This window comes from Suricata suricatta, chromosome 4 (genome assembly GCF_006229205.1).
Source record: "Suricata suricatta isolate VVHF042 chromosome 4, meerkat_22Aug2017_6uvM2_HiC, whole genome shotgun sequence".
NCBI classification, from domain to species: Eukaryota; Metazoa; Chordata; class Mammalia; order Carnivora; family Herpestidae; genus Suricata; species Suricata suricatta.
This window is the reverse complement of record NC_043703.1, coordinates 73200665-73228389: the sequence shown is the minus strand read 5'-3', so window position 1 is coordinate 73228389 and position 27725 is coordinate 73200665. Positions and strand designations below refer to the sequence as shown.

Sequence of the window (27725 nt, the reverse complement as noted above, 5' to 3'; positions counted from 1 at the left end):
CTTTGCCTGTTGTGAGCAGTATTTGATCCCTGGCCTGTCTGTGGTGCATCTTAACCTGGTGTACTCTGTCTGCTTATGAAATGAGACCTATAGTCACTGGAAACAAGGCCTTGTAAAACTCCCTGATCAGGAGATGTGTGTTGGCAGGGATTTGGGCCAGTGTTTGGGGGGAGGGCCCCCCACCATGCTGGGACTAAGGCAAGCATGACTGGAAGGAGCAGTTCAACCAGAGCATCAGGGGCAGGGCTTGTATAAGCCAGTTAGGTGGCAAGTATCAGCCCTTTGGTGGCTCCCAAGTGGCCTGGGCTCATGCTGAGGGGCAGGGGGGAAATGGCACCAGCCAGTTCCTTTGTTCTCAAACTAGCCCCCTGTGAATGCTGTCTCTCTGGTCATGCTCTGAGATGACAAATCATCTCCCTACTGTGTGCCCCAGTGGCTCTTCGTATCCCTGTTTCCACTTCCCATGGTGTACATGGTGTACAAACACGGTTTGCCCCGGCTTCTCTGCAAGAGCAGCACCGTGCCCTCAGAGCCGTCCTAGAGCCAAGCCCGCTGACTTTTAAGATCCAGGCTTTACGCCCCACTGGTTGCAAGAACTCACAGAATTTGGTCCTTCTCACTTTCCAAGCCTTGCCATGGGGATTTGTTTTCCTAGTATGCTTGCTCCCCTGTGTGCCAGTCTGTCTCGTGCCCTTCTCTGTGACCGTGGCTCCCGCCCCCACCATGGTGACCACAGTCTCTCTCTCTCCCAAGCCATGTCTTCATACCTCCTACCTTCTTCGAGGTGGCCTCTTCTCTGTCTTTAGTTATTTTTCTCACAGTCTTCAGATTGATTCTGGGGTATTTAGAATGATTGTGTTTCTGCAGGATGAGATGCATCTAGGGTCCCCCTACTCTGCTGTCATCTTCCCCTTACCCTTCTTTTTTTTTTTTTTTTGGTTTTGACGTGACATCATCTATTTTTCAAATCTTTGGGTAAGGTTAAAGATCTAGAAAGATGTGTCTTGTTAATCGTGTCGTTTTCACTCTAATTTAGACTCCACAGATCTTCCAGGTCATATTAGCATTTTAAAAAGTACTCTAAATGCACAAAGTAGTGATTAATGAGGACTTTGCAGTGAGATAAAACAGCTCATATTTAGGGTATGTATGTGTGAGTTTATATATCTTATTAATTAGGCAGCTTCCATTGTCTACCTTTTCATTAATTTCAGCAAAAGCTGGGGAGACTCCTTCCTAGGGTCAGTCCTGTGAAGCTACATGAGTTGCTGAGGGCCTTGTGTACCCACAAGGCCATCTCCTGGGGTAGAAGTTTTTATCATCCCTTGAAACAATGATTCGATGTCTTTAGTTTGTGGTTCCTGCCACCAAGAAACCTACAAGAAAACTTGAAGGCCGACAGGATCTGCACGAGCTTCCCTCTCTGAATTATTTTCATTTCTGCTAAGGATCAGGATGGTTGTGGGCTGCTCATTCCACAGCAGTTTAATTCCTCGTGACTGAGGAGACCTCAGCCCTGTGGGAGCGGCGAAGGCTCTGTGTCAGTCTGGGCTGATAATTATCCCCAGCTTCATGGGCCAGGATTCACAGGCACCGTAGTGAGCCTTTTGACATGTTCTTTCATGGAGAACATTCCTCATGAGCAATTAGCCTCTACTCTTTTGTTCTTTTCTACTTGGGTACAAAGTAAGTTATCAGTGGACCTCTTTCAGCGTTGTAGAGCGACAGCGAGCCCATGCTCTGAGGGGCGTTCTGTAGAGATAAGAGCAGCACTTGCCCTGGTATGATGATAGGAAGCTGACCTACATCAGTTAAAAATAGAAGGCACCTGTCAGCAGTGAGCACAAGTGAGTGGTGCTTATACTTGAGCATAAAGAATAGATTTTAGCTATTTCACTGTTGTTTTCACTACTAACACCTGCTGCCCATCACCAATAAGCAACCTGGGAATCCTGCATCAGACCACCCAGCCTGTCCAGCTACCTGAGAGCAGGGGTGGGTAAGCCTCCTGACCACTGGAACAGAATGTCATCTTCTGGATACAGCTCTCCTTCAGGACTCACTCACGAGCCGCTCTTTATCACTGTTGTTCACTCCTAGGGTCTCCAAGTAAGATCTGAGCTTATATCAGTAGTGTAAAAAACCCCAGCTCATTACAGGTAATGTGTATTGCACTTACCAGGCGCTAGGCACTGTTTGAGTACTTGGCATTCGTTAGTTCACTTAGGCTTCACGGTATCCCTAATGAGTTAGGTAATGGACTTTTCCCATTGTACAGAGACCGAAGCCAAGGCATGGTGATTAAGTAAGAGTAAGTGGCAGAGGTGGGAGTGAGGTCTGGGTAGGCTGTCTGTGCTTGTTAGGGACTGGGTGTCTGTGTCCCTCTCAAATTTATCTAGTGAAGCCTTAACACCTAATGCAATGATAATTTGGAGATGGGGGCCTTCGAGAGGTGATTAGGGTTCAGTGAGGGCATGTGGCAGGGACAGGGGCCTCATAGTGGGATTAGTGCCCTTGTAAGAGGAGACATCAGAGAACTTGCTCTTTCTCCCCCGCCCCCACCACATGCACATACACGCACACACGCACAGGTCATGTGAGCACAGGGAGAAGACAGCCTTCTCTGAGCCACAAGGGAGCTTTCACGAGAAAGCAGGCACGCAGGCACCCCGATCCTGGCTTTCCAGCCTCCAGAACTATGAGGATGAGCATTTGGGGTCTACGTCCACCATCCCTGGCATGCTCTTAGGGCAGCTTGAGCTGACAGAGGGTGCTCTTAAAGACTGCACAGACCCACCTCCCATGGAGGCCCTCACAGCCCTTGACTTTTCAAGAAACACCTGCTGATCATTCTCTTTGGTCCGTCGTATGTCCTTCCTCAGCAGGGCCTCTTGATTCAAGACCTTGATCTCCTTCGCCCCTCTGGGAGGAAGAGGGAAGGAGCTCCTTACTCTACCTTACGAAGTGCAGGTGCCCCCCAGGCTAGGGCATGAGGGGGCTGCGTCCTGGCACCCCAGCAGCTTGTGAGTGCATGAAGTGAGGGCAGCACCTGTCTGGTCTGGAGCCCTAGGCTCTGCCAGCATGTCCCTGTGTCCCTGGACCTTCCAGAGCTGAGGGCCAGCTTACAGTAATGGTGGTGCAGGGCACTCTCCCCTCTCCTGGGGGCTCGTCCCCCAGACGGCAAATCGATGAGGCGGGCCATCTTCATTGGCACCTGTCCTACCTACTGTGCTGGAATATCGAACCTAATATCCTAAATTACCGTGGTGGCTGCAGCCGTGAGACATCTAATTTTTCTCCTCGGGGAAATAGATGACTTTCTGCGACAGCACAGTGACTCCTTTGGCTTTCTCTGACACCACCGGGAATCACAGTCTAGGAATGGTAATTATTGAAATTATCTATAAGCACACAGAAGAAACGCTATACCACAGAGCCCCTCTCCCCCTCCCCAGCATCATTTCTGGAAGCTAGCAGGCTCACCTCTACAGGAGGAGAGTCAGAACTGGTACCATTGTGTCCCCACAGCCCACCCTGTCACCACTGCAGGATGGAGCCCGTGTTGGGCTCTGTACTGTTAGCACTTGGGATTCTCTGTCTCCCACTCTCTTGGCCCCTCCCCCACTCGTGTGCATTCTCTCTCTCTCTCTCTCTCTCTCTCTCTCTCTCTCTCAAAATAGACAAATAAACATTAAAAAATATATACAGCGCCTGTTTTAAACCTGTCCTGTTCTCACCTTGAACCTGAGTCCCACATTTCAGAGCAGCAGTAGCTGATTTCCTCGCCTTAATTTCCTGGACCTAAGAATTGTCTTCTCCTCCAAAAAAAATCGTTTCAAGAAATTCATGGTCTCTAAAATGAGGTGCCCAAGAGCAAAATGGGAAATCAAAATGACCACTACCCAAAAAAGGAGAAGTTAATAATCCAAGTAGGCCAACCATAGTAACACTCTACCTCCTCATAGCCTTGTTTGGGAAACATTGGGAAAAGCTGTCTCCTCACTGGCTGGGGAATAAATAAGAGTTGAAATGTTGCCACAAATCTTTAAAGAATCATCCCATACTACATGCCCTGAAATACGAGTTCCCTCCTTTGGGTAGGGATGGGGTGGGGAGAGGGGCGTCTCTGTTCCTTCAGAGTTTTCTTTCTGGAGCTTTTTAACTTTGTCAGAGCCACCCTGCCCATCATTGGGAAAGGCCCCCACTCCTGTGGCTTCTGTCATAAGTAGCTCAGGTGACGACGACATTGTCAGAGTTGAGCCCACATGCACAGTGTCATTACCACAATGGGCCGCTAAAGCGGCTTACAGAAAAAATACGGACAATACCAAGTGCGGTGAGGATGTGGAACAGAACTGCTCAGACATTCACTTGACTCGTACAACTGCTTTGGTGAACTCTCGGACCTTTCTCTACAAAGCCAATCCTATACAATCGCGCCTCATTTTACTGTGCTTCGAAGATACTGCGTTTTTTACACATCAAATGTTTGTGGCAACCGTGCCTTGAGTAAGTCTGTTGGCACCATTTTTCCAACATTTGCTCACTTTGTGTCTCTATGTCACATTTTCATAATTCTCACAATATATCAAACTTTTCCATCATTATTTTGTTGGTTATGGGGGCCTGGGATCGGTGATCTTTGGTGTCACTCTTGCAATTGTTTGGGGGCACTGCAAACCACACCCATGTAAGACAGTGAACTTAGTCCATAAATGTGTGTGTTCTGACTGCTCCACCCCCAGACATTTCCCATCTCTCTTCCTCTCCTTGGGCCTCCCTGTTCCCCGAGACACCACAATATGAAATTAGGCCAATGAGTAACTCTAAAGTGGCCACTCAGTGTTCAAGTGTAAGGAAGAGTCTCACGTCCCTTACTTTGAATCAAAACCTAGAAATGATTAAGCTTAGTGAGGAAGGCACGCCCAAAGCTGCACCAGGCCCCAAGATAGCCCTTTTCCTCCAAACAACCAAGCTGGGAATGCAAAGAAAATGTTCTGGAAGGAAATCGAAAGTGCTACTCCAGTGAACACGCAAATGAGAAGCAAGTGAGACAACCTTACTGCTGATACAAAGTAGCTCTGAGCTGTCTGGACAGAAGACTACACTGTGGTTTACTGACTATTTTAAGCCCACCGTTAAGATCTGCTGCTCAGGGAAAGAGACTTCATTGAAAATATTGCTTCTCGTTGACAACACTCGTGGTCACCCAGGAGCTCTGATGGAGTTGCACAAGGGGATGAAAGGAGTTTCCCCGCCTGCTCCCACACTGTGGACTCCGCCGCACACAGACCAAGGAGTTGTGTCTGCTTTCAAGTCTTACTCTTGAAGAAATACATTTTGCCATGAATGTGATGCCATGAAAAGTGATTCCTCTGATGGATCTGGGCAAAGCCAATTGAAAACCTTCTGGAAAGGATTCACCATTCTAGGTGTCATTAAGAGCATTTGTGATTCGTGGGAAGAGGTTAAAATATCAACATGCACAGGTGTTTGGCAGAAGCTGATTCCCACCCCCGGGGATGACTTTGAGGGGTGGAGGACGTCCATGGAGGCAGTCACGTCGGATGTGGTGGAAACAGTGAGAGAACCAGAACTGGAAGTGGGGCCTGAAGGCGGACAGCATTGCCGTGATCTCGTGATGGACGGTGATGGGGTGAGGACTGCGTCTCATGGGTGAGCCAGAAGCGTGGTTTCTCGAGATGGAATCTGCTCCTGGGGAAGATTGGTGAAATGAGAATGTGGGATCTAGAATATTACATACACTAAGTAGATAAAGCAGCAGCAGGGTTTGAAAGGATGGACTCCAGTTTCAAAACAAGTTCCATCTGAGTGAAATGCTACCAAACTGCATCTCGTGACAGGGAAATCATTCATGAAAGGAAGTTTGTGACAGCAAACTCTAGTGTGTCTTCAAAGATATTGTGCAACCACCCCAGCCTTCAGCCCCCCACCCTGATCTGTCTGCAGCCATCAGCATCGAGGCAGGACCCTCCCCCAGCAAGAAGATTATGATTTGCTGAAAACTCAGATGATGGTTAGCATTTCTCAGCAGTGTGCTATTTTTAAATTAAGGTATGTGCATTGTTCTTTAAGACCTAATGCCGTTGCCATTTAGCAGACTACAATATAATGTAGACATGACTTTTATATGCACTGGGAAACAACTCATTTGACTTGTTTTAGTATAATACTTGCTTTATCATCACAGTCTGGAACTGAAGCCCCAACATCTCTGAGGTATACCTGTGCTTTTCCTATGACAAAGCAAGCCAGCTCTCAGGTGTTTACCCCAAAGAAACAAAAACACACGGATACAAAAATGACTGTGTACACACATATGCACAGCAGCTTTCTTATTTACAATAGGCCCAAACTAGAAAGAACCCCAAGGTCCATTCACAGGAGATTGGCTAAGCAAATTGTGATATATTCACACAATGAAATACTACTACTCAAAAGTCTTTTAAATGACTGAGTTATACTGGACAGCAACATGCAAAAATATGAAACTAGACCACTTTCTTACACCATATACAAAAATGAACTCAAAATGAATGACGGACCTGAATGTGAGACAGGAAACCATCAAAACCCTTGAGGAGAAAGTAGGAAATAGCCTCCTTGACCTCAAATGCAGCAATTTCCTACTTGACACATCCCCAAAAGCAAGGGAATCAAGAGCAAAAATGAACTACTGGGACCTCATCAAGATAAAAAGCTTCTGCACTGCCAAGGAAACAATAAAACTAACAGGAAACAATGGAATGGGAAAAGATAATTGCAAATGACATATCAGATAAAGGGCTAGTATCCAAAATCTACAAGGAACTCAACAAACTCCATACCCAAAAAACAAATAATCCAGTGAAGAAATGGGCAGAAGACTTGAACAGACACTTCTCCAAAGAGGACACCCAGATGACCAACAGGCACATGAAATGATGCTCAACATCACTCATCATCAGGGAAACACAAATCAAAACCACACTGAGATACCACCTCACGCTAGTCAGAGTGGCTAAAATGAACAAATCAGGAGACTTCAGATGCTGGTGAGGATGTGGAGAGACAGGCACCCTCCTACACTGTTGGTGGGAATGCAAACTGGTGCAGCCGCTCTGGAAAACAGTATGAAGGTTCCTCAAAAAATTAACAACAGAACTCCCTTAGCAATATCACTGCTGGGGATTTACCTAAGGGATACAGAAGCGCCGATGCATAGGGGCACATGTACCCAATGTTCATAGCGGCACTGTCAACAATAGCCAAATCATGGAAAGGGCTTAACTGTCCTTCAACTGATGAGTGGATCAAGAGGATGTGGTTTATATATACAGTGGAATACTACATGGCAATGAGAAAGAATGAAATCTGGCCATTTGTAGCACCATGGATGGAACTCGAGGGTGTCATGCTAAGTGAAAGAAGTCAAGTAGAGAAGGACAGATACCATATGTTTTCACTCATATGTGGAACAGGAGAAACTTAACAGAGGACCATGGCGAGGTAAGGGGAAAAAATAGTTAAAGAGAGGGAGGGAGGCAAGCCATGAGAGACTCTTAAGTACTAAGAACAAACTGAGGTTTGATGGGGATGTGGAAGAGGGGAAAGTGGGTTATGGGCAGGAGGAGGGCACTTGTTGGGATGAGCACAGGGTGTTATATGGAAACTAACTTGACAATAAACTATAAAAGAAAGAAATAAGTAGAAAGACTTACTGCAGTCATTGGACTGAAGGCTGTAAGTGGACCATTATGCATTTATAACAGGAAGGTCACTGAAGAGTTTTCTGGATGTGGAATAAGAGAAGACTTTTCTAAGAGTAAAGTAATGCTTACATAGGAAAGAAAGAAAGGAAGAAAGGAAGAAAAGAAAGAAAGAAAGAAAGAGAAAGAAAGAAAGAAAGAAGGAAGGAAGGAAGGAAAGAGGGAGGGAGGAAGGAAGAAAGAAAGAAGGAAGGAAGGAAGGAAGGAAGGAAGGAAGGTAGGAAGGTAGGAAGAAAGAAAGAAAAAGAAAGAAATGAGTGAGTTGTAGATACACGCAAGAATTTGGATGTATCGCAAAGGCCTCATGTTCAAAAACACAAATGCTCTTGTCTTCCCGCTTAGATGAAGTCCTAAAACAGGCAAAACTTAGCTAGTAGTGACAAATCGGGCCAAGGATTGCAGCTTCCAAATACAGATGTAGTTACACAGATGCAGACAATTGTCAGAACTCTTTGAACTAAATACTTAAAATTTGTGCATTTGAGTGTATTTAAAAGATAATTCCCCCCCTCAGGCATTCCTTTATCCTCCTGGAGGAGGGAATACACTTTTTTTTTAAATGTTTTATTTAGTTTTGATACAGAGACAGAGCATGAGATGGGAAGAGCCAGAGAGAAAGGGAGACACAGCATCAGAAGCAGGCTCCAGGCTCTGAGCTGTCAGCACAGAGCCCGACATGGGGCTTGAATGTGAGAACATGACCTGAGCCGAAGTCGGAGGTTTAACTGACTAAGCCACCCAGGCGCCCCAGGAACACACTTTTTAAGAGCATAAGGGGATGCTTTGGTGGGGAGGGGAACTGTATCACGTGACTATGCTAACTGTCCACCACTAACTTTTGAGGGTTTCAAAATAATAGTGTCCATTGATAGAGGTACCTTATGCTTTAGTGACAAGACAAAAAAAAAAAAAGAATAAAACCCACAGTCAAAAAGAGAGTTTGTTACATGCTTTGTTCGTAACGACCCCACGTTTGTTTTTGGGTGGTGGTTCTTTCTCTCGAATCTTCAGGCACAGATCCCAGGGAGGCTGAGGTAGCAGATTCTTGGGCTGGGGTTATGGCTTCAAGGCCCCTTTTCCGCAGGCGGGTCTGGACATGCCCCTGGACTGGCATTGAAATGCCAGGATCAGGCCCCTGGGGTAGTTTCTGAGTTAGCACAGGTATGTAGACGCATCTGGCATCACTTGGTTGTTTTCTAAAACTTCGTTTGCATTCAGAGTGCTCAGTAGGATAATCGTCTGAGGACGTTTTGAGGAAGACCATCAAGATAGTACCTTCCAGTAAATCTAAGCTCCACGTTGGCACCAATGTCAAGGCCATAGGGCGTCTTGTACAGGAGAATTGTGGGCCCACGTGATTATGGGAAAGGACTCTATTTCAGCCTGAATTGGTGCCCTCTCTCCTGAAGCAAGTCAGTGTTGTCACACTTTCGAAAAAGGCTCTTGCAAAGAGAAAGCGGATATGACTTCCCTCATGCATGTCCATGGCACACAGGGTTTTTGGAAAGCCGGAGCTCACAAACAGCACTAGGGCTCCCTGGGCCTTTGAATGGAAACAAAAGTTTAGGAAGGGTGAGGGGTAAGCAGGACAGAAGAGTAGAGATCACAAGTACAAGTGTTCCTACCAGGCTGATGGTCCTTACAAGTTTGGTTTAATTTTGTGGTTACTGTGGCTTGGTGGGGGCGCAGAGACTGGGGGAATTTTTCTTTGGTTCTGTCGTTGTGACAAATCCAAGTTCTCCAGATTGTTTTTGACTTACATTTTGAATTTGGTGCTCTATGTTTCTGGTGTTAAATGAAGTCTGACTTGGGGCTTGAGTGTTGTTGAGTGATGGATGGGTGGGTGCCGGACAAGGAAGCCCCTCATTCCTCATGCTTCGGGGAGGCAGTGGGGTTTGGGGACAATCAGCATGTCCGAATATGGCAGCAGATCCCTGGGGGAAACTGCAGACTTAAATTTCCTTCTGTGAGATGGGACCCGTGAAGGACCACATGGGAAGTCCTGCACATAGTGACACACAAAGGAACTCTAGTTCCTTCTCTGGGCAGGTCAGCTGTCCCCTACCTTCTCCACTTTCACCTTAGTTCCTGTGCGCCCCACACTGGGAGCACACAGTGCCCTTACCTGGCTCTGGTTACCTCTGCTTCCCTTTTACAACTTCTCATCTATTGGGACACCTGGTTGCCTCTGTCAGTTGAGCCTTCGACTCTGGATTCAGCTCGGGTCATGATCTTAAGGTGGTGGAATCAATGCCTGCATCAGGCTCCGCAATGACCAAATTTAGCCTGCTTGGGATTCTCTTTCTCCCTCTTTGTCTTCCCCTCCCTGCTCATGCTTGTGCATGCATGTGTGCATGCTCTATCTCTCTCTCTCAAATAAATAAAACTTAAAAAACAAACAAACTTCTGGTCTACCACCACGTCCCTGGGTGGCTGGACCTGGGCTTGTGAGTATGTTTGCACACTGGAGTGAACACATGCACTAATCCCTGCTCACTCCTATTGTGGGAGTCACTGGTTAACACTCCTAAGCTAAGTCAGGGCTACGCTGGGCAGCTCCCTACGGTCAGACAAACCTCCAGTCCTGTCTGGGCTCTCACCTTTGTGTGTCTTGATGAATCAACTCATTTCACCCACCTGAGCCTCAGTTTACTGTACTGGGTCCCTATGCATTTGGCACCTGAGTGGTTCTGTCTGTGCTAGTAAAGATGCTGAGGGGTGCGTTCAAAAGGATGTCTTTAAAACTTCACTGAACAGTATTTAGGAGAAGGGAGGAGAAAGAATAATTAAGTGCCATTTGCCACTCAGCCCAGCTCAATAAACATTTTATTTTTGTTATGCTTAAGAGAACAAGAAAATGTAATTAAGTTTAAATAACTAAAGCTGTGGCCTTAGGGAAGCTTTCAGGACTCCGGACCTTGGTCATTCTATAAAAATCTGTAGAAACCTTTCTGGAACCACACTTTTAAATTATCAACACAAAATTTTCCCAGCTCCAAGTTTTAAAAGCCAACAACAGAAACAACAATATTTGCAAATCTCTATATAACTTGCATTCATTGGGGGGGGGGGGAGCTTCATATTTCCAGGAGGGCAGCTCAAAGTTCATCATCCTTCCTTCCCTCAGCAAGTAAAATTCTTACTGAGTTTCATAATCTATTTAAAATAGTACATTGTTGTTGTAAAGTGTTATTTTTAAATGACCAGACTCATAAATACACCTAGTAGGTGATCCAGGACGTACCCCCGTACGTATAGCTCAAACCAGCCCCACCTTCCACGGGCAAGGACCAGCCCAGGCATTTGTAGCAGAGAGCAATGCCCAAGGTGCCCTCTCAGCTCTGCGACTGAGGGCTCAGCCAGCCACAGAGCTAAGAGGGTTGTTGATGGAAGTCGGGACCTGCAGAGAGAGCTGGCTAGTCCGCTCCTTCCTGTGGTTTGCCTGGGAGATGGAGGGGGGGGGGGGTTGGGCTGAAGTTTTCTTTCATGTGAGTAATATGTGTTTTCGGTAGGAAAAAAAAAAGCAGGAAGTAGAGACAGCCAAAGAGATATGCAAACAGGAGTCACTGTCCTACTCCATCCCACATGCATGATTGCCGAACACATCAGCAGCACATGTTAAAGGGGGTGGTAGTCTCAAACCCAGCAAGGCCGGGCCACTCCACTGCCTTTGAAGTCCCAAAATGTGTTCGTGAAAGGTGTGCGAATCCTAAAACAGGACCTACAGAAATTAGAGTGTATATTGCTGTATACTATGTGTAAGTATACACACTTAGAGACACAGTACCTCGTAGTGGACTGCATCAGGAGATAGCATCTCAAGTTCAATTTCAAGACTTGGCCCAATTGTGCTGCTTTTCCCATGCCCCCATTGCCATGGGAGGTGCATTGTCCGAGGTGTCAGAACCCGGACTTTTCATTGGCTGTGTCACATGACATTTCTCTATGTCGACAAATACAACTCTCTATCCCTTGAGTTGCGGCCCATGAACCCATTGTCTGTAGGAACCACAGTAAAGTCCTGTTGTTGGACATTTCTTCCCTTACTTTCTTTGGTAGCACAATACAGGGTGGATATTCTTGCAGTTACTTCATGGGACATTTTATTCCTTGTTTCCTTAGGAGGGAGTGGGGCAATGTGATGGATGGGACACGGTGCACTCACATAGCTTTAAGTCAGAAAACAGGCACTGTTAGTGAAAATCAGAGCAAGACCTCCAGTTACAAGGTGGAATTCAGCTTTGCCCCAGACCTTGCTGCATCTCAGGTTCATTGTCAGGAAGTTCCGAGTACGGAGAGCCACATGATGGAGGTCAGAGCCAAGGACCCTGTGGTTAGGCGTGGGCTTTGCCGTGGCTGCTCGGGACTAGAGGTGTGGACAGAGAGGCCGTGAGGACAGTCACAGAGACACGAGCCAGACGGAGCACCGAGGGCCTCAGTGGATGTGGCCGGCCCACCAGAACAGAAGACAGACACCAGAGAATGCATTCAAGTTTGCATGCCACGCTGGGGCTGGGGCAAAGCCCGCTCCCCTGCACTTGAAAGGAGCTTCCTTGAGCACCCCCTGATTCTCAGCACTACCAAGTCCCTGCAAGTGTCCCCCAGCTTGCATGTGCTTTGGCCCCACTGCCCACCTGCACTCAGAAAGCTTCATGCTACCTTGTCATGAGCTGTGACAAAACCTGTCTCTTCCAGTGGAACAAAAGGGTGAGGACTCCAGAAAAGCAAACGAACGAATGCAAAGGGTTCCATCACCGTTGTCCCTTGTCAAAGTAGCCCGCCCTTCCAGGCCAGCTTGCCGGTCCAGCTCCTTGCTCCTGGCATGCTCACTGGAAACCCAAGTCTAAGGGCTCCGTACCCCCAGCCCCCACTTCTGTTTAGAGCAAACTTGTCCCTCCCTCTGCTTTTGCCCTACATTCTCTGGTCACCTCCTCACCTGACATTTAACTTGGCCCCACAACTCTATTCCCAAAAACTCTGCCCAGAACTGTCTGTGACCCAGCATGCCAGGGACAAGTAAAGCTCATCAAAGGCTGCCCTTCTCACTGTGTGTCACTGTCATTCATCCTTCCCCTCAGAATTGCTTTCCCTCCCTCCTCTCTAGCTGCAGAAGACCTGCATATCTTTCTAGACACATGTCACATCCTGTCTCCTTAAAGAAGTCTTACCAGCTTTCCAGCCTTCTAAAACCCCGTAGAATGTGGCCATGAGACCTATTATATCCCACGGTGTAGGGTACGAAGTGTTCCAGACTTAGGATGGTTCTGTTTAGAATTTTCCAACTTGATGATGGTCTAAGAGCGAGATGCCTTCAGTAGAAACCGCGCTTCGAGTTTTGAATTTGGATCCTTTCCTAGGCCAGCAGCACGTCGGTACGAGTCTCCCTCGCCATGCTGGGCAGTGGCCGCGTCTCCGTCAGCCACGCGGCCCCGAGGGCAAATAACTGACACACGGGCAGCCATTCTCCACCTAGACAACAGTCACTTTTAGTAAGGTATCCAGTACGTCACACGAGATAGTCAACACTTTGTTGTTTAGTCTTGTTTTTTGTTTCTTTTTTTATTGATGTATAGTTGACACACAGTGCTCTGTTAGTTTTGGGTGTACAACAAAGTGATGCGACAAATCTATTTGTGGTGTAGCTACCATGTGTTGCCATACAACACTTACCATACCCCTGACTATATTCCCTCTGCGGTACTTTTCATCCCCATGACTTACTAATTCCATGTTGGAAGCCTGTATCTCCCACTCCCCTTCACCTGTTTTACCCACCCTTCTCCCCCTCCCCTCCGGCAACCACCAGTTTGTGGCTTGTATTTATGGGTCTTTTTCTGTTTTTTTTTGTTTATTTGTAATAAGTTTGTTTCTTTTAGATTCCACCTATAAGTGAAAATATGGTATTTGTCTTTCTCTGGCCTCTTTCACTCAGCATTATACCCTCTCTGTCCATCTGTGTTGTCCCAGATAGCAAGATCTCACTCTTGTTTGTGGCTGAGTAATATTCCATTGTGTGTGAGTGTGTGTGTGTGTGTGTGTGTGTGTGTGTGTGTGTGTGTATACATACGTACACACACCCCACGTCTTCTTTATCCATTCATCTGTGGGTGGACACTTGAATTACTTCCATATCTTGACTATTGATTGTAAATAATGCTACCATAAACATAAGGGCACATACATCTTTCAAATTAGTGTTTTTGTTTTCTTTGGATAAATACTGAGTAGTGGAATTATTGGATTGTATAGTATTTTAATTTTTTGAGAACCTCCATAGTCTTCTACATTAACACTTAAATATAAAATAGGCTTGGGGCACCTGGGTGGCTCAGTTAGTTGGGCTCCCAAGTCTTGATTAGGCTCGGATCATGATCTCATGATTTGTAAGGCTGAGCCACACGTCAGGCTCTGCACTGATAGCACAGAGCCTATGTGGTGTTCTGTCTCCCTCTCCCTCTTTGCCCCTCCCCAGCTTGCTTCTATATATCTCTCAAAATAAAAATAGGCTTTGTGTTAGATGATTTTGCCCAACTGGCTATGGTGTTCAGTAAACTAGGTGTATTAAATACATTTTTGACTTATGATATTTCCAAATTATGATGGGTTTATCAGGATACGACCCCCCTGAAAGTCAAGGAGAATCTGTAGATTATACCACACAAGTGTGTGTGTGTGTGTGTGTGTGTGTGTGTGTGTGTTTGTGTATGCGCGTGCACATATGCGCTTACTGATTTTAAGTCCTTTGGAGGCAAGGACTACAACCATTCATTTTCTTCTTCTGGGCATTGAGAATCACTCTGCCTTACACCAAGGTACTGGTTCTATGAATGAATGAGCAGCAAAGGAACATGGGCTGAGGCATAAGGGAAGTGGCTATATGGAGCCTCCTAGAGAAAAGTTCATTTGGTAGGAGTCCAACTCCAACATTTCTCTGTAGGAGGGATTTGAGGACAGCATTCTGATCAGAAAGAGGCTTAAAAGCACCTTGTGAAGTGGGAGACAACACGCTTGTGAAAATAAAAGGAGACTAGAGCTGATGGAGATCAACAGAGAGGCACTTACCACATCACGTCTCCTTGACATTCTTCCGAGGTGTACATTTTCACTGTGATTGAATTTAATGCTTTCTGTTGTTTCTGTGTTATGGGATGTTTTCCACTGATTAAATTACATCAGTTTTTCAAAAGAACAAACACTAACACATGTGTCCCTTCTGTGTCTCGCAGGCAACCATGGTCCTGAGCTCCGCACACTTCTGGTTGGGATTATTTCTGGTTCCCACGGCATGTTTGATCGAAGATGTGGCGTGGAGAGCGTAAGTGAAAAGTGAAGTGCCCGCCCTGCGTCTCGCTCAGCTCTGCTTGCGATCACCTCTCGTGATCCCTGCCGTAGGGTACTGCGTGCTGTGGGACTTCTCAAGAATCAGGTCCCCTGCTACCTGCCAGCAGCAGATGGAAAGGATGTCAGGGGGTTGGGTTTCGGATTTGTTTTTTCTTTTAACCTGTGCTTCACCTCGACATGAGAATATAGACGGAAAGGAGTCCCGATGCAGGCTGTGTGAAGGTCAGTAGGGATGGTACTTGGACGTGATTCCAAAGCACGGTTTCTAAGTACAGAGTCATTCCACCAGATTGAGGAAGGAGAGCTCAAAATTCATTTCTCCTCATAACTAAAGTCAGTGCTACGTGATCGCACACTCAGCCTGGCCTTCAATCCCCTGCCTAACCAAACATTGTATATATAGGTCATTTCCAGTTAGAACATACTCGCCACGAAGGATTCTTCGTTTTTCCAATGATTCACAGTAGGAATCCTCCAAACATAATTTATTTAGAATGTCCATGTACAGGCCTGTGACAACATTAATCACAAAGATGAAATTATGATGTGGGTTATATAGGAAATAATTCTTGCTCAACTTTTGCTTATATTTCAAGCTATATTGTTAACTGAAGTATCATCTGTACAAGGTAAGTGAAGAAACTAAGTAGCAAGAGAATGTAGATATTAATTTTGTCCATGAGAAAGGGATGGAATACTCCAAATGAGGTAAAACTGAGTTTTGTTTGGGGTAGGACTGATTCCTCCTACAAACAGTTGCCAACTTCCCTGAAATTTGAACCTCCTGGCTTGGTTTTACTTTGGGCAAAGCACAATTATTTTGGGGCCCTGAGGTAAAGAATTGAGACTTTAATCCAAACCTTCCAGAAAAGACATCAGATACTTCATTTTTATCTCCCCCTTCCTCCCACACTCAGTGAGAACTGTTCTTGCCTGACAGTTAAAGATGTCTTTTGAAAAAGTCTTCATTTTGTCATCATCTTGACAACGATGATGCTTAATGCACTAAGAGGAGAGAGAATTGTATAGCACATATTTGGTGTGGTTTTTTTTTCTTTCTTCACTAAGTTTTGCAACTGTTAGTAAAAATTAAATAATTTTAATTTAGTAAATGGCTTGATTTACTGCTACTTTCCTTTTATCTATTAAAACTGTGTTTTGTAAATAGCTGAACTAGAATCTTTGGAAATGGAATTATTATAGCCAGGAAAGATGTTTTCTTAATCTTTTTAAAAGATTTTTTTTTAATGTTTATTTATTTTTGAGAGAGAGAGAGACAGAACGGGGAGGGGCAGAGAGAGAGAGGAGACACAGAATCCAAAGCAGGCTCCAGGCTCTGAGCTGTTGGCACAGAGCCCAGCGTGGGGCTTAAACTCACAAACTGCAAGATCATGACCTGAGCCGAAGTTGGATGCTTAGCCAACTGAGCCACCCAGGCGCCCCAATGTTTTCTTAATCTAATAAATGCACTGAAAGATAATATTCTATTATCCTTATAGCACATAACCCATTTACCTTGCTAAACTTCTTCCATCTTACATGACAGTTGGGTTAGTTTTAAGTAAATACAACATGACATCAGTTATATCAGATCCCTTTACAATTTATACTATTTGAAAATGGTGATGCAATTATAAATTAATCTCAGCCTGTTGTAGTTCAATGATCTATATTAATGCCATGAAAAAACTTTTTATCGAGACTGTATTTGCCAAGTGAGACTTTAGCAAAGGTGTCTTTCTCCCATTTCGGAGAGTGTTGGCAGATTACAGTGTTCTCTACCTCCTGGTCTTTTCCAGTCCATTCCAAGTAAAGTTGCTGGTCACCAATGAGGCAAATTACTCCTTCCAGAAGGACTTGTTTTCGTTCCCCCCTGGCACTGTAAAATTAGCACCATCTTCATTTTAGCAAGAATAAATCAAAGGACACTGCCTTCAGCTCCACCAAATGGAAAGATTAAATGTCACTTCATTTCCAAGAAGCTTGCCAACCAGCTTAGAGCAGGGGCTGTGCTCTGTGAAGAGGAGACTGGTGGGGGACCAGCAGAGGCTGACAGACCCCAGACCTTGTCCCACCTGCTGCCTTCTGCCCCGAGGGTCCCAGAAAGCAGCCTCTCCCAGGAGCACATGGCCCCTCAGCTTGGGGCTGAGTCGGAAGGGCCACTGCTGAAGTCCAGAGGCACTTACAGAATGTGCTTTTATCTTGTTTTATTTGGAGAAACCAGGGAGGGTGGTGTATATCGGCTCTCACCTGCAGTGTTCACCCAAAGAAGGTGCTCGATTTGTGGTACACACTTCATGTCTAAAGTACAGTTGCCTGTGTCCTCAGAAATAAGAATTTTACAAGTCTGTTTGGGAATTTTCCCTGGGATCACAGGGCCCATTCCAGCCCGACATCAATGATGTCGAGTCCAGTAAATTCGGAGACTTGTCTGGGAGGAGAAGGCGGACTATGAATGAGTTGCTCATCTCTGTTGAGGCCTGAGTACTGTATCACTTCTCGGCCTTTTGGCTAAGATCAAGTGAGGCCCGAGTACTGTGATTTCTCTTTCTGAGTGGCAGCTCCCCAGAAAGTGTTCTTTTTTCCTTCCTGCACGCCGAACAAAAACCCGAATCCTGATTGTCCAAAACCTCCCTTCATCTGGTTCAAGTTGCCCGCCATTTATCGAAGCATGACGTGCTGTTGCCCTTCGCAGACTTCCAAGGAGGGTTTCGAATGAAGTGACTCGGAACGGCGGCGCGCCTGTGCCGTGATGGCCTGTGCCATGACGGCGGCGCGGGGCGCTGTTGGGAGTCTTTCACGGTGTGGTTGCAGTCTTTCATCTTACCTTGGACCAATCTTGCGGACTTCTTGCTTTGTTTTGAATTTTGGTGGTTAACTCAATTTTGAAAGACTTTTAAATCCCACTAGAAGGCAGACCTGCCTTTTAACATGTATTTCTCTGAGAGTTTAGGAAAGTGAACTGCTCAGTCTTGCTCCGTTTTCCCCCCTTACTCTGCCCAGTCCCCTTCTCCCATTTCAGGACCCAGACTGTTTCAGAGTCAAGAAAAAAAAAATCAGCATGAAGTAATTCAGTCATTTTTTCCATGAAGTCTGTCAACTTTCTGGTTGAAGATCCGTTAGACTATCTTAAGTCAGATTTGGACACCATTAAGTACCTCCTGTGTTATCCTGTTAGCCATAATTTTCATAAGGGACCAGACTAACACATCTTTTACTAATAATTGATCGATTATATGTCATGCCTGGCTAATGAGTATTTTTATTAGGAGCCTGAAGTTTAAATTGCCCAGAACTATTTTAAAACACTTTAGCTTACACACTTCCAAAATGCTTACCCATGACCACATTCTTAGGTAAGTTGCCGTGTACTCATTCTCATTTAGGAGAAATTTGTTAGTTGCTCTGTAGAAATAATATAAAGCTCAAGGCCACTGAATACAGGAACCAGCCTCCTTTTATCTAACTGTACCTCCTATACTTTACCAGTCAGCACACAATACGTTCAGCAATTCCAGAATGACTTCATTCCCTTATTATAATCCCAGATAGGCAGTTAAATGGAAATAAAAAGTAATAAGAAATATCTGTATACAAATGAGTCTTGATTTAAAATAAAAACCCTAAGGTTTTGTGAACCACACTGTATTTACATTTTCATCCACATTTAATGGAATTAAACATCTCCTTCTTGACTTGCTACTTTTCCATGCAAAAGAGTCAAGAGAAGAAGTTTCAGAAACAGAAAGATGGAAAGTTCAAGATTCTATGCCGATCTATTTGTGTTAAAAATCCCTAATAACTTGGAGATACCCGTAGCTGTGTCTGGAGGCTCCCAGATGACCCTCACACTCTGACAGTGGCTGAGCACCCCCACACTACCCCTTGTGCGATCATCCGGGCTCTTGATGCAGGGTTGGGTGGACCAACCCCAGACCAGGAGGGTGACCATGCAGGGACAATGGGGCTCATTCTGTCACAGCTGTGACTCAGAGCAAGCCAAACCCCGGCTCCTGGTGAGACCGAAATTGCAGGCCGGTGGCTAATGCTTCAAGACTGGCTTTTCACATGTGAACTTTGATTGGGGGGGGGGGGAGTCATTTATCGAATGAAGAATTTATTAATTAGGTAAAAGCCCTTGAAAAAGCAGTTTTGCGTTGTTCGCATCACTTCTACCCCAGCATCACACGCAGAAAGACTCGGGGAATCAACCCCAGCGTTACTATCAGTGTTCTCAAATAGTGGTCAAGTCCCATGAGCTAGCCTCATGGAAACGCTAAAGATCTGCTGAGTAATTCTTGGAGACCAAGGAGTTTCATCCACTGCAAACATGCACGGTGCCTGGAGGCATTAGGATGCTCAGATCATTTCCCCCTGAAACGATTTTGTGAATGAACCCAAACCGGCAGGTTCAATGCAGTGGTTAGATGCTTTCTCCCTTGGCCTGAGGTATAGATTTCCAGCCCACTGGCCCAGCCTTCCTGTTCCTAGCCTCCTCCTTGGTGGCACCCTTGTCACCCAGCCCAGCTGATAACTCCGAGGGCTGTTACAGAGATTGATGAGCCCTGACTGCTCTGTGTCGGGAGAAAGAGGGAGGAAGGCAGGGAGGGTGATGCTGGATTGACGGCCATCCTGAAACAGGGAGGGCGCAGGCTCATCCTCCAGGACCCGCAGATGTGTTCCCCTGCGGCCCATATATCTGGGGTGGGTCCTAGTGGAGCGGGACTTGCCCCTCAGTTGTCTTGTTAAACCATTCTAGCCCTGTGAGCCCATGAGATCAAAGTTCAAGTTGGGGACTCAGCATATTCAATTATAACGAACAGTGTAAATTTCAACATCCTTTTTTACCATGTCCAGCAAAACGTTAAGCATTTTCTCATTTCTTGTTTAAATTAAAATTCCACAGTCTCTGCTTTGAACTGCAGGATGTTATCACTACTGAGTCCCTGGACTCGGCTTGATGTAATTAAGGTATTATGTGTTAAAACCTGTGTGGCTAAGTTCTCTTGTTTACTTTGGGGAAAAGGAATGACAGGCACATACACAGTGTCTTAGGACTGATACTCCATTATAGATTAACTTGGAGTGTTAGGGGATGACTGGGCATTATCTTCACGGACTTTCTTCCCTTGAAGGTGGGGGGTGGGAGGGAGAATGTGATTTCACTGCAACAGCTTACGTCTTTAGAATGTTCCCATTACACTGTTTTTGCTTCCTGGCAGAGACGCTCCATGTTTGTTCTTACTCTGTCTTTGAGTCCCAGCACTTAGGGGGAACTTCACATCTGTTTACACTGAGACTAATGAAAAGCTTTTCGTAAGAAGAAACCTGCGCCGTATTGCTAAGCAATGAGCCCTTTTTCTTTTTAGTTTTTTCCCCCCTCCACTTCATACCTGTGTCTAGTCAAATACCTTGTCCTTCAACGGTATTGTTTCCAACCAGTAGCTCTGTGTTTAGTCTCAATTGCAGGATGATCCTGAGATCAGCCACTTATTTGAATGGTGTAAGGTATTTTTAGTTTAATAAGAAAAAGAGTACACACAATTCTTCCTACAGTTCAAGGAGAGCAACATGACCAGGACAAGGTTTAAACTGTGGTACAGAGACCAACTTATTTCTGTTTTTCCACCAGTTTGTTGTATACCATGGAGGCCCACACAGATGGGCCCTAATGGTAACTCTGCAAGAGAAGGGTGGAAAAACTGGGCCTGAAATTCAGAGCCAGGGTTTGGCTTGAAGAGCATGAACTCTAGCATTATAAGTCCCATTCCTGGGGCACCTGGGTGGCTCAGTCTGTTAACCGTCTGACTTCAGCTCAGGTCATGATCTCACGGTCCGTGAATTTGAGCCCTGCATCAGGCTTGCTGCTGACAGCTCAGAACCTGGAGCCTGCTTTGGAATCTGTGTCTCCCTTGCTCTCTCTGTCCCTCCCCTGATCACACATGCATGCTCTCTCCCTCAAAAATAAACATTAAAAAAATAAATAAATCCCATTCCTGCTGTGACAGTGGCTCTTTTGACGCTAAAAAGGGAACAAACTGTTCACCCAGGGATCTGCCATCACAGTGGGGCCAGGGCTAAGGGGCCTGCATACATCCACTAGGGTAAGGATTTAAAGCATCTTCTGGGTTCTTAGGTCCTGCCGTGAAAAACTTTAGAGATGGACCCATGAATATCCATGAACCCCAGTCTGTGGTCTGAATGGCTGGGTCCTCGGCCAGATTCTCAGGCTCTCAGCGGCAGGCAGTGTTCTTTGGCAGATGTGGGCTAACTTCTGAGGCTCATGGTCCAAGTGTGTTCTGCAGGACTTGGGATGCTTCCCAGTGTATGAAAGTGGAGCTCCGGCCCCGCACCGGGCCTGTGAATGTTCCATGGTGTCTGGAGCTGCAGCCTCAGCATCATAAGGGCATCTAGATGTGGCCCCAAAGGGAGCAGCCAGGCTTTTACGCTGCGTAACGTTCCTATGTCATGTGCTTTTTGTCTTTTCCTTCCCACACAGGGCCAAGCATACCTGCAAAAAAACGTTGCTGGAGGAGGTGCAGGAGCTGGAAACGAAGGCCAGAGTGATGGGGAAAGCGATGCTACGGGACAGTAACGGAAAGAGGTGGGCCAGCACCAGCTGGGGCGGGGGGGTGGGCACCGGTTCCCCCAGCCCTGCTCCCTACTTTTCCTGCCCGGCTTTCTTTTCCTCTTCTTGGTTTTCCATGCGATCATGGAATGCTCGGTTTTTAACCATTGTGGTTATTCTCAAAGAATATAGTCATAGGGAGATTTAAATTGTATTTTCTCAGGGGCCACATGAAATGCGGCCCATCCCCAGGTAAAGCCGGGATTTTTACGTGGTCCGGGCATGGGCAAAACAGCCCAGATGCAGAAAACTGAAATAGTAGCAGTACCATTTTAAGGTGGAAAAGTTCTGTTTAGTTCTCTTACCAAAGCTAAGGCTTTTGATCAGGCCCAACTGTTATGCTCAACGATGAGTATCTACCATGAAGGTTCGCGTGCCGAATGACACCGGTTATTTGTGTAAATTGTGTTACAGTTCATGGCAAGTGTAACTGGGGCCTTTTGTTTTGCTTTTAATGAATTATGATTTTCTCCTGGTGTTGAAAAAGTGTCATGTGACGTACGGGCGAGTTCACAGGAACAAATGCTATCAATCCCTCTATTTCTGGTAGGACATCTTCCCCATACCTACATGTTGGGCCTGTGAACAGCTTTCGATTAATCCTATACATTAAAATGTTATTAGATTGCACTTCGTTAAAGCCCACTCGCTTACTACCAAAGGAAGTTTACCTGGACCCAAGAACAATTAAGCATTGCTGCCTTAGACACACAGAATGTCTAGAAAACTAGGGGTACACTCTCCCATAAGTATGTTGAAGGAAATCCATCACTAGCTGCCGGGGAAATGGAACTCTACAAGCTGAAGGCTTCTAGAGGTTCCTACTACGTGTCTTAACGTTTCAGTTCTGTTTGTTCGTACCATCTTCCAAAGCAATGAAGAGAAAGCGTTTTCTCTTAAGGAAAGAAACCAGAGTTTGAGAACCGGTAGGAATATAACATCAAATAACTGCAGATATTTCAGGCGAGGGGTTGTAGAGTATGTCATCGAAGTTGTGGTTTCTGTGTTTATGACATTTTTTTAACAAATGAGTCCATTAGCCTTCATTATAGTCACTCTAAAAAATAATCTGTCAACAAGACAAAAATCACTGTCTTCAGGGGCACCTGGGGGGCTCAGTCAATTAAGTGTCCAACTTCGGCTCAGGTCAGGATCTCGCGGTCCATGGGTTTGAGCCCCACGTCAGACTCTGTGCTGATGGCTCAGAGCCTGGAGTCTGCTTCGGATTCTGTGTTTCCCTCTCTCTGCCCCTCCCCCACTTGTGCTCTGTCTCTCTCTGTCTCAAAAATAAATAAATCAAAAAAAAATCACTGTCTTTAGTAAGCTTAAAGCCATGACTGGGCGGGGACAGTGGCCAGGCTTGAAGCAGTTCTATATATAACAGTGACGCAAGGCAGCACATGGTGAAGGCCTGCTCTGCCCATTAGATACTTTAGGCCCAGTACTTAGCACCTACTAGATTTTCAAGGGCCTACAAAATTCTTTGAGACATGAAAAAAAAATTGTTCACAGGCTCTAAAAATAGGGAGAAGCTTCCACAAATTGAAATTAATAAAGGTTTAGGGGCGCCTGGGTGGCTCTGTCGGTTAAGTGTCTGACTTCAGCTTAGGTCATGATCTCACGGTTCCTGGGTTCGAGCCCCGTGTTGGGCTCTGTGCTGAATGCTTGCTCAGAGCCTGGAGCTTGCTTTGGATTCTATGTCTCCTCTTCTCTCTGCCCCTCCCTGCTCATGCTCTGTCTCACTCTCTCTCTCAAAAATAAATAAATGTAAAAAAAAATTTTTTTAAATAAAGGTTTAAGACTCTGCAAAATGCAGAGTTAATAACTGTTAGTCGTAGTAAACACACTGAGTTTTAGCATCTTTGAAAACAATGCGCAGGGCCTCTTTGATCTTAAGAATGCTCACGTGTACGCAGTAACTTAGAGTATAGGTAATTTGGAAGCAAAATGAGAAATTTCAAAGCAAAATCCTAACAATGCTTCTCCAGCATTTGACACGTAAACCTTGCCGCTCACGTGGCATAAGAATGCGCCCTTCTGTGTTTGGTCTGACGTGGGGGCCAGGGTCTCGTTCTGGCCCATGAGGGTGAGACCGGCCTGGACGTGGGGCCTGGTGGGGTGGAGGGCATTCAGAGGAGGCAGCAACCCGGGGAGCCTCCCGGCTTAAGAGGTGAGGGGCTCCCCGTTGGAGATGGGATGGAAAACAGGGCTCGGAGTGGGTGGGCACATGGAAATACGGACAGTGTGTTCCCAGTCCCAGCGGAGGGAACAGCCCATGCGGAGGCACTAGACATGTGTGCCCTGGTGCCTCCCATGGAGACCGGAGCCTGCGCTTGGTTTCTGGCTCAGAGGCTGCTTAGCCGCGTGACCTTGGACAGGATACTTTACATGGTGGGTCTCTCCATCTGTAACAGAAGACTAATATCTGGGGGGAAGGCGGGTTGGGACTGAATGAAACGGTACTGACCCACACGGCATATTGCCTGACCCGTGGCAGGAGAGCAGAGCGTCCGCTGCCTCTCTTTGGCATGGCCAGAGAGCCATGATGTTGAAGGGGTTTGTGGGCTGTGAGCCCATCCCCTCCTTGCCGTTGATGAAAAGAACGTAATTTTTAAAATTCAGATGTCCTGTTCAGATTTCACTTCTCAAGGTCCAGATGAGTGTCAGAAGGTACTTAGAGTTTAAATGGGGTTTCCTACCTTCTGCACCATAGAATCTGTCTTTTGCTCACTCTGTGGGTGTGACAGTTGTGTAGTTGCAGTGATTGTGCACAAACGTGAATGAGTGTGAACTTGCTGTGTGACTCTGGTTTCCTTTTGCTCTCATCGTGGTGTCTTGCCTCACTTTCGTGTCCCCAGCAGAAGATCCTTTGGGGACGTCCCACCTCCCGTCATCCTCAGACGCCCCCGCCCAGACCACCACCATTTGTTTTTCTCCCTCCTAATTGCTCCCAGATTTGCTGGGTGATCCATTTGTGAACTAGATGGTGGCTACAGGGCTGCTCTGATTTTGTCCTGCCTGGTCTCAAAACTCGTTTCTCGCCTTTGTTTGCTTCTTTCCTACCTGCCTGGATTCCCGTGCACCTCTGGTGCTGGGGAGGGATGGAGTGGGGGTGGAGGTCTCCTCAGCCCTGTCCTTCCTTGTAAAGATTTAGAGATGCCCTCTTTGAGAGATCCTAAGTCCTCCTCTCACACCTCCCCAGTTCTTATTCCCCGCCCCCACCTAATATTTCACTTGACTCGCGCATCTGTCTTTGGCTGGTAGTCTGGCGCATAATAGAAGTTCTGTAAATATTTGTTGACTGCCTGGAAATGTGAAAGCCCAGGGAGTTGGTGGCTGGGAAAGGAGAGCAAGTCTGTGCTCTCCGTGTGGACCTGCCGATACCCGTTGTCTTGGCTCCTGTCGAGCGTAGCCCCGGAGAGATGCGGAGAAATATGTAGGTGGCCACTCGGCCATTTCTCTCATGGCTTAAGAGCGGAGCTAACAGAGTCACAGATGGAGAGACACGTAGGACGTCAGCCTACGCATGCACATGTGAGGAGGCCAGGAGCTGGTGTTCCCAGCATCCCCCAGCCCATCCTGCACGCCAGGTGTCCGCAACATCCCTAACACAGGAGACCTTGCGCAGCTCAGTTCTGAAAGCCTTCCCTGGGGCCCCTTCAGGACATCCTGCCAAGTCATAAAACCCAGGTCCAAGTCGCTAGCAAATGTCCTAGGAGTTTTTCTCAGGAATGTAACTCACAAGAAACAGAACAAAAATGTTTATGCATTAATCTTGAAAAGCACTCTCATGCCACATTTACAATTATAATTTTGAAACGGTAGCTAGAGATTCTCAGTGTCCCTCTGTGCTCTTCATCCATTTAACACAATACTTTTAACTTACCATTTTACTGATCTGGTTGAACCCCCAAACTTTTCCACTCTTGGTAAACGTGAAAATGTCATTAGCATGCTTCTGCACTTCCACGTTACCAAATCTTGTCTTCCGAAATGAACCTGTGTCGTTTATGCATAATTAAACCTGTTCTCGAGGCTCAGAGAAAACAAGCTGATAAAGAGAAGATCTGGACTAAGATCTCCAGAAAGTGCAGGGGAGTAAGAAAATGCATACAGTGGTGAACAGAAATGTTTGTCATGATTTTGTCTTTCCCTGATGAAACCTTTTCTTGATGTATTATTTTTGTGCCTCCCAAGTACCAGACGCTTGTTAATATTTGGATTGAATACCTTCCCGGAAACCATCTTCCCCAGAAATTTTTGCCAAGCTCTAACCCTCCTGCTCTGTGTGTAAAATAGAGTCTGTCATGCATGTCATGACTTTGCATGCATCGAAGATGAGCTAAAGGGAAGAATTCTTTCTTTCAGTGTTTTGGTAGTATTTTCTCTCTCTTTATTCCTGAAGTGTAACTCAGGCGTTTTTTGTTTTTCCTCTGGTGGAAGAAAAACCGTCCAACGGCCACTTACTATTACAAATACAATTTTTAAAAACGCCTACGATGTTGTGTATAGAGAACAGACTTTTTTCCCCTTCCATTGTTTTTATTTCTTGGTATAAGGTAGGGGGTGTTCTTATGTTCTGATGAGAGCAATCAAGAAGAAAGGTGAATATACTGGATGAAAACATCCCGTGTTCCAGTTATACTTAATCTGAAGCAACAAGGAGACGCGTTTGTTGTAAAACTTCTATTTGTCACGTTTGGTGGGAGGGTCTAAGAGAGGCCCTGTGCTGATTTTCTCCAGTTTCAAGGTCAAGGAGTTCTGGTGGCTGCCCTTGGCTTCTCCCAGCAAGGCAGTAGGATTCTCTTTCACTTAAGTGCATCCCTGGAGTATAGTTTACTCTGTGGCCCTGGTAAAGGTAGCCAGTGACTGATCTTTGCCTTATGGTGTGTGATCACTGGATCTCTTACTTGGTTTTATGTCCTCATGAACGCTGATACACGGGCTCTGTGACCCCAGGGCTGAGGCTGCACACACGGGGTAATCTAGACAGTCTGCCTGCCTCTTGGGAGTTCAGGAGGGAAACGTGATTCCCTCCCGTGTGTGGGTGCCACAGCCTGTGCTCACACAGCTTCCGTTTCATCCAGACGACCTCTGTGCAGATAGACGGGGCGCTGGTCCAAGCCAGCCATCTGGGGATCCTAATGGAGTGTCATCAGTGGAAAACTAGAGGTCAGAGCCTGAAACACATCAGCACGATTTTCAAACACCCCAGAGATGATTCCTCCAGGCAGCACCCACCTGGTGCTCTTTTAAAAAACAATTATATTTAAAAAAGCAAAAACTCCCCAATATGTGTTGAGGTGAGTACTCAACTCAGAAAATGTCTACTATGTGGGGCGCCTGGGTGGCTCAGCTGGTTGAGTGTCTTCCTTCGGCTCAGGTCGTGATCTCTCATTCGTGAGTTCAAGCCCTGCCTGGGGCTCACTGCTGTCAGAGAGAACCCTGCTTCAGATCCTCTGTCCCCCTCTCTCTCTGCCCCTCTCCCACTTGCATTCTCTCTCTCTCTCTCTCTCTCTCTCTCTCTAAAATAATAAACATAAACAGTAAATACCTACTACACTTTGACCTCTAAACAGAAATCCTTGGATCTTTAAAATAGTGTTTAAAAGCTATTTGGTGTTACGACACCTCCAAGCCGTACTACTGCTGAGTCAAAAAGGAGTGTAAGCAAGTCTCAAACTATGAGATACACCAGCGTGATTGTAAGTTATTTCCCCAATATAGACTTGGTGTCATTTTAGGAAAAATGTGTTTTGTTCTCCTAGTATTGACTTTCGGCAGCATGTGGCTCTGTCTTCCCTTTGTCTCCCTTTCCCACACTTTTCCTCTCCCTAAAGTATCTATTAGTTTCTTATTAGCTAAAGGGTTAGGAAATTATGCCATCATTTTAGCAAACCTCTCCAAGCCAGGCAGCAGATGTCTGCTTCCAACACCAGGTTAAGATTTCTTTCACTTCCAGCTGCATTGTTTCCATCACTGTGTCC

General features: G+C 46.1%; 1 protein-coding gene across 1 annotated transcript in view; it reads left to right on the top strand.

The window, feature by feature from the left end:
• ATP8A2 (ATPase phospholipid transporting 8A2) overlaps positions 1 to 27725 on the top strand; it is a 504492-nt gene that overhangs the window by 444253 nt on the left and 32514 nt on the right. Inside the window, exons 35-36 of the mRNA XM_029938484.1 lie at positions 14996 to 15084; positions 21610 to 21714. Coding sequence (XP_029794344.1) covers positions 14996 to 15084; positions 21610 to 21714 — 194 coding nt within the window. The remainder of the gene's footprint in view (positions 1 to 14995; positions 15085 to 21609; positions 21715 to 27725) is intronic.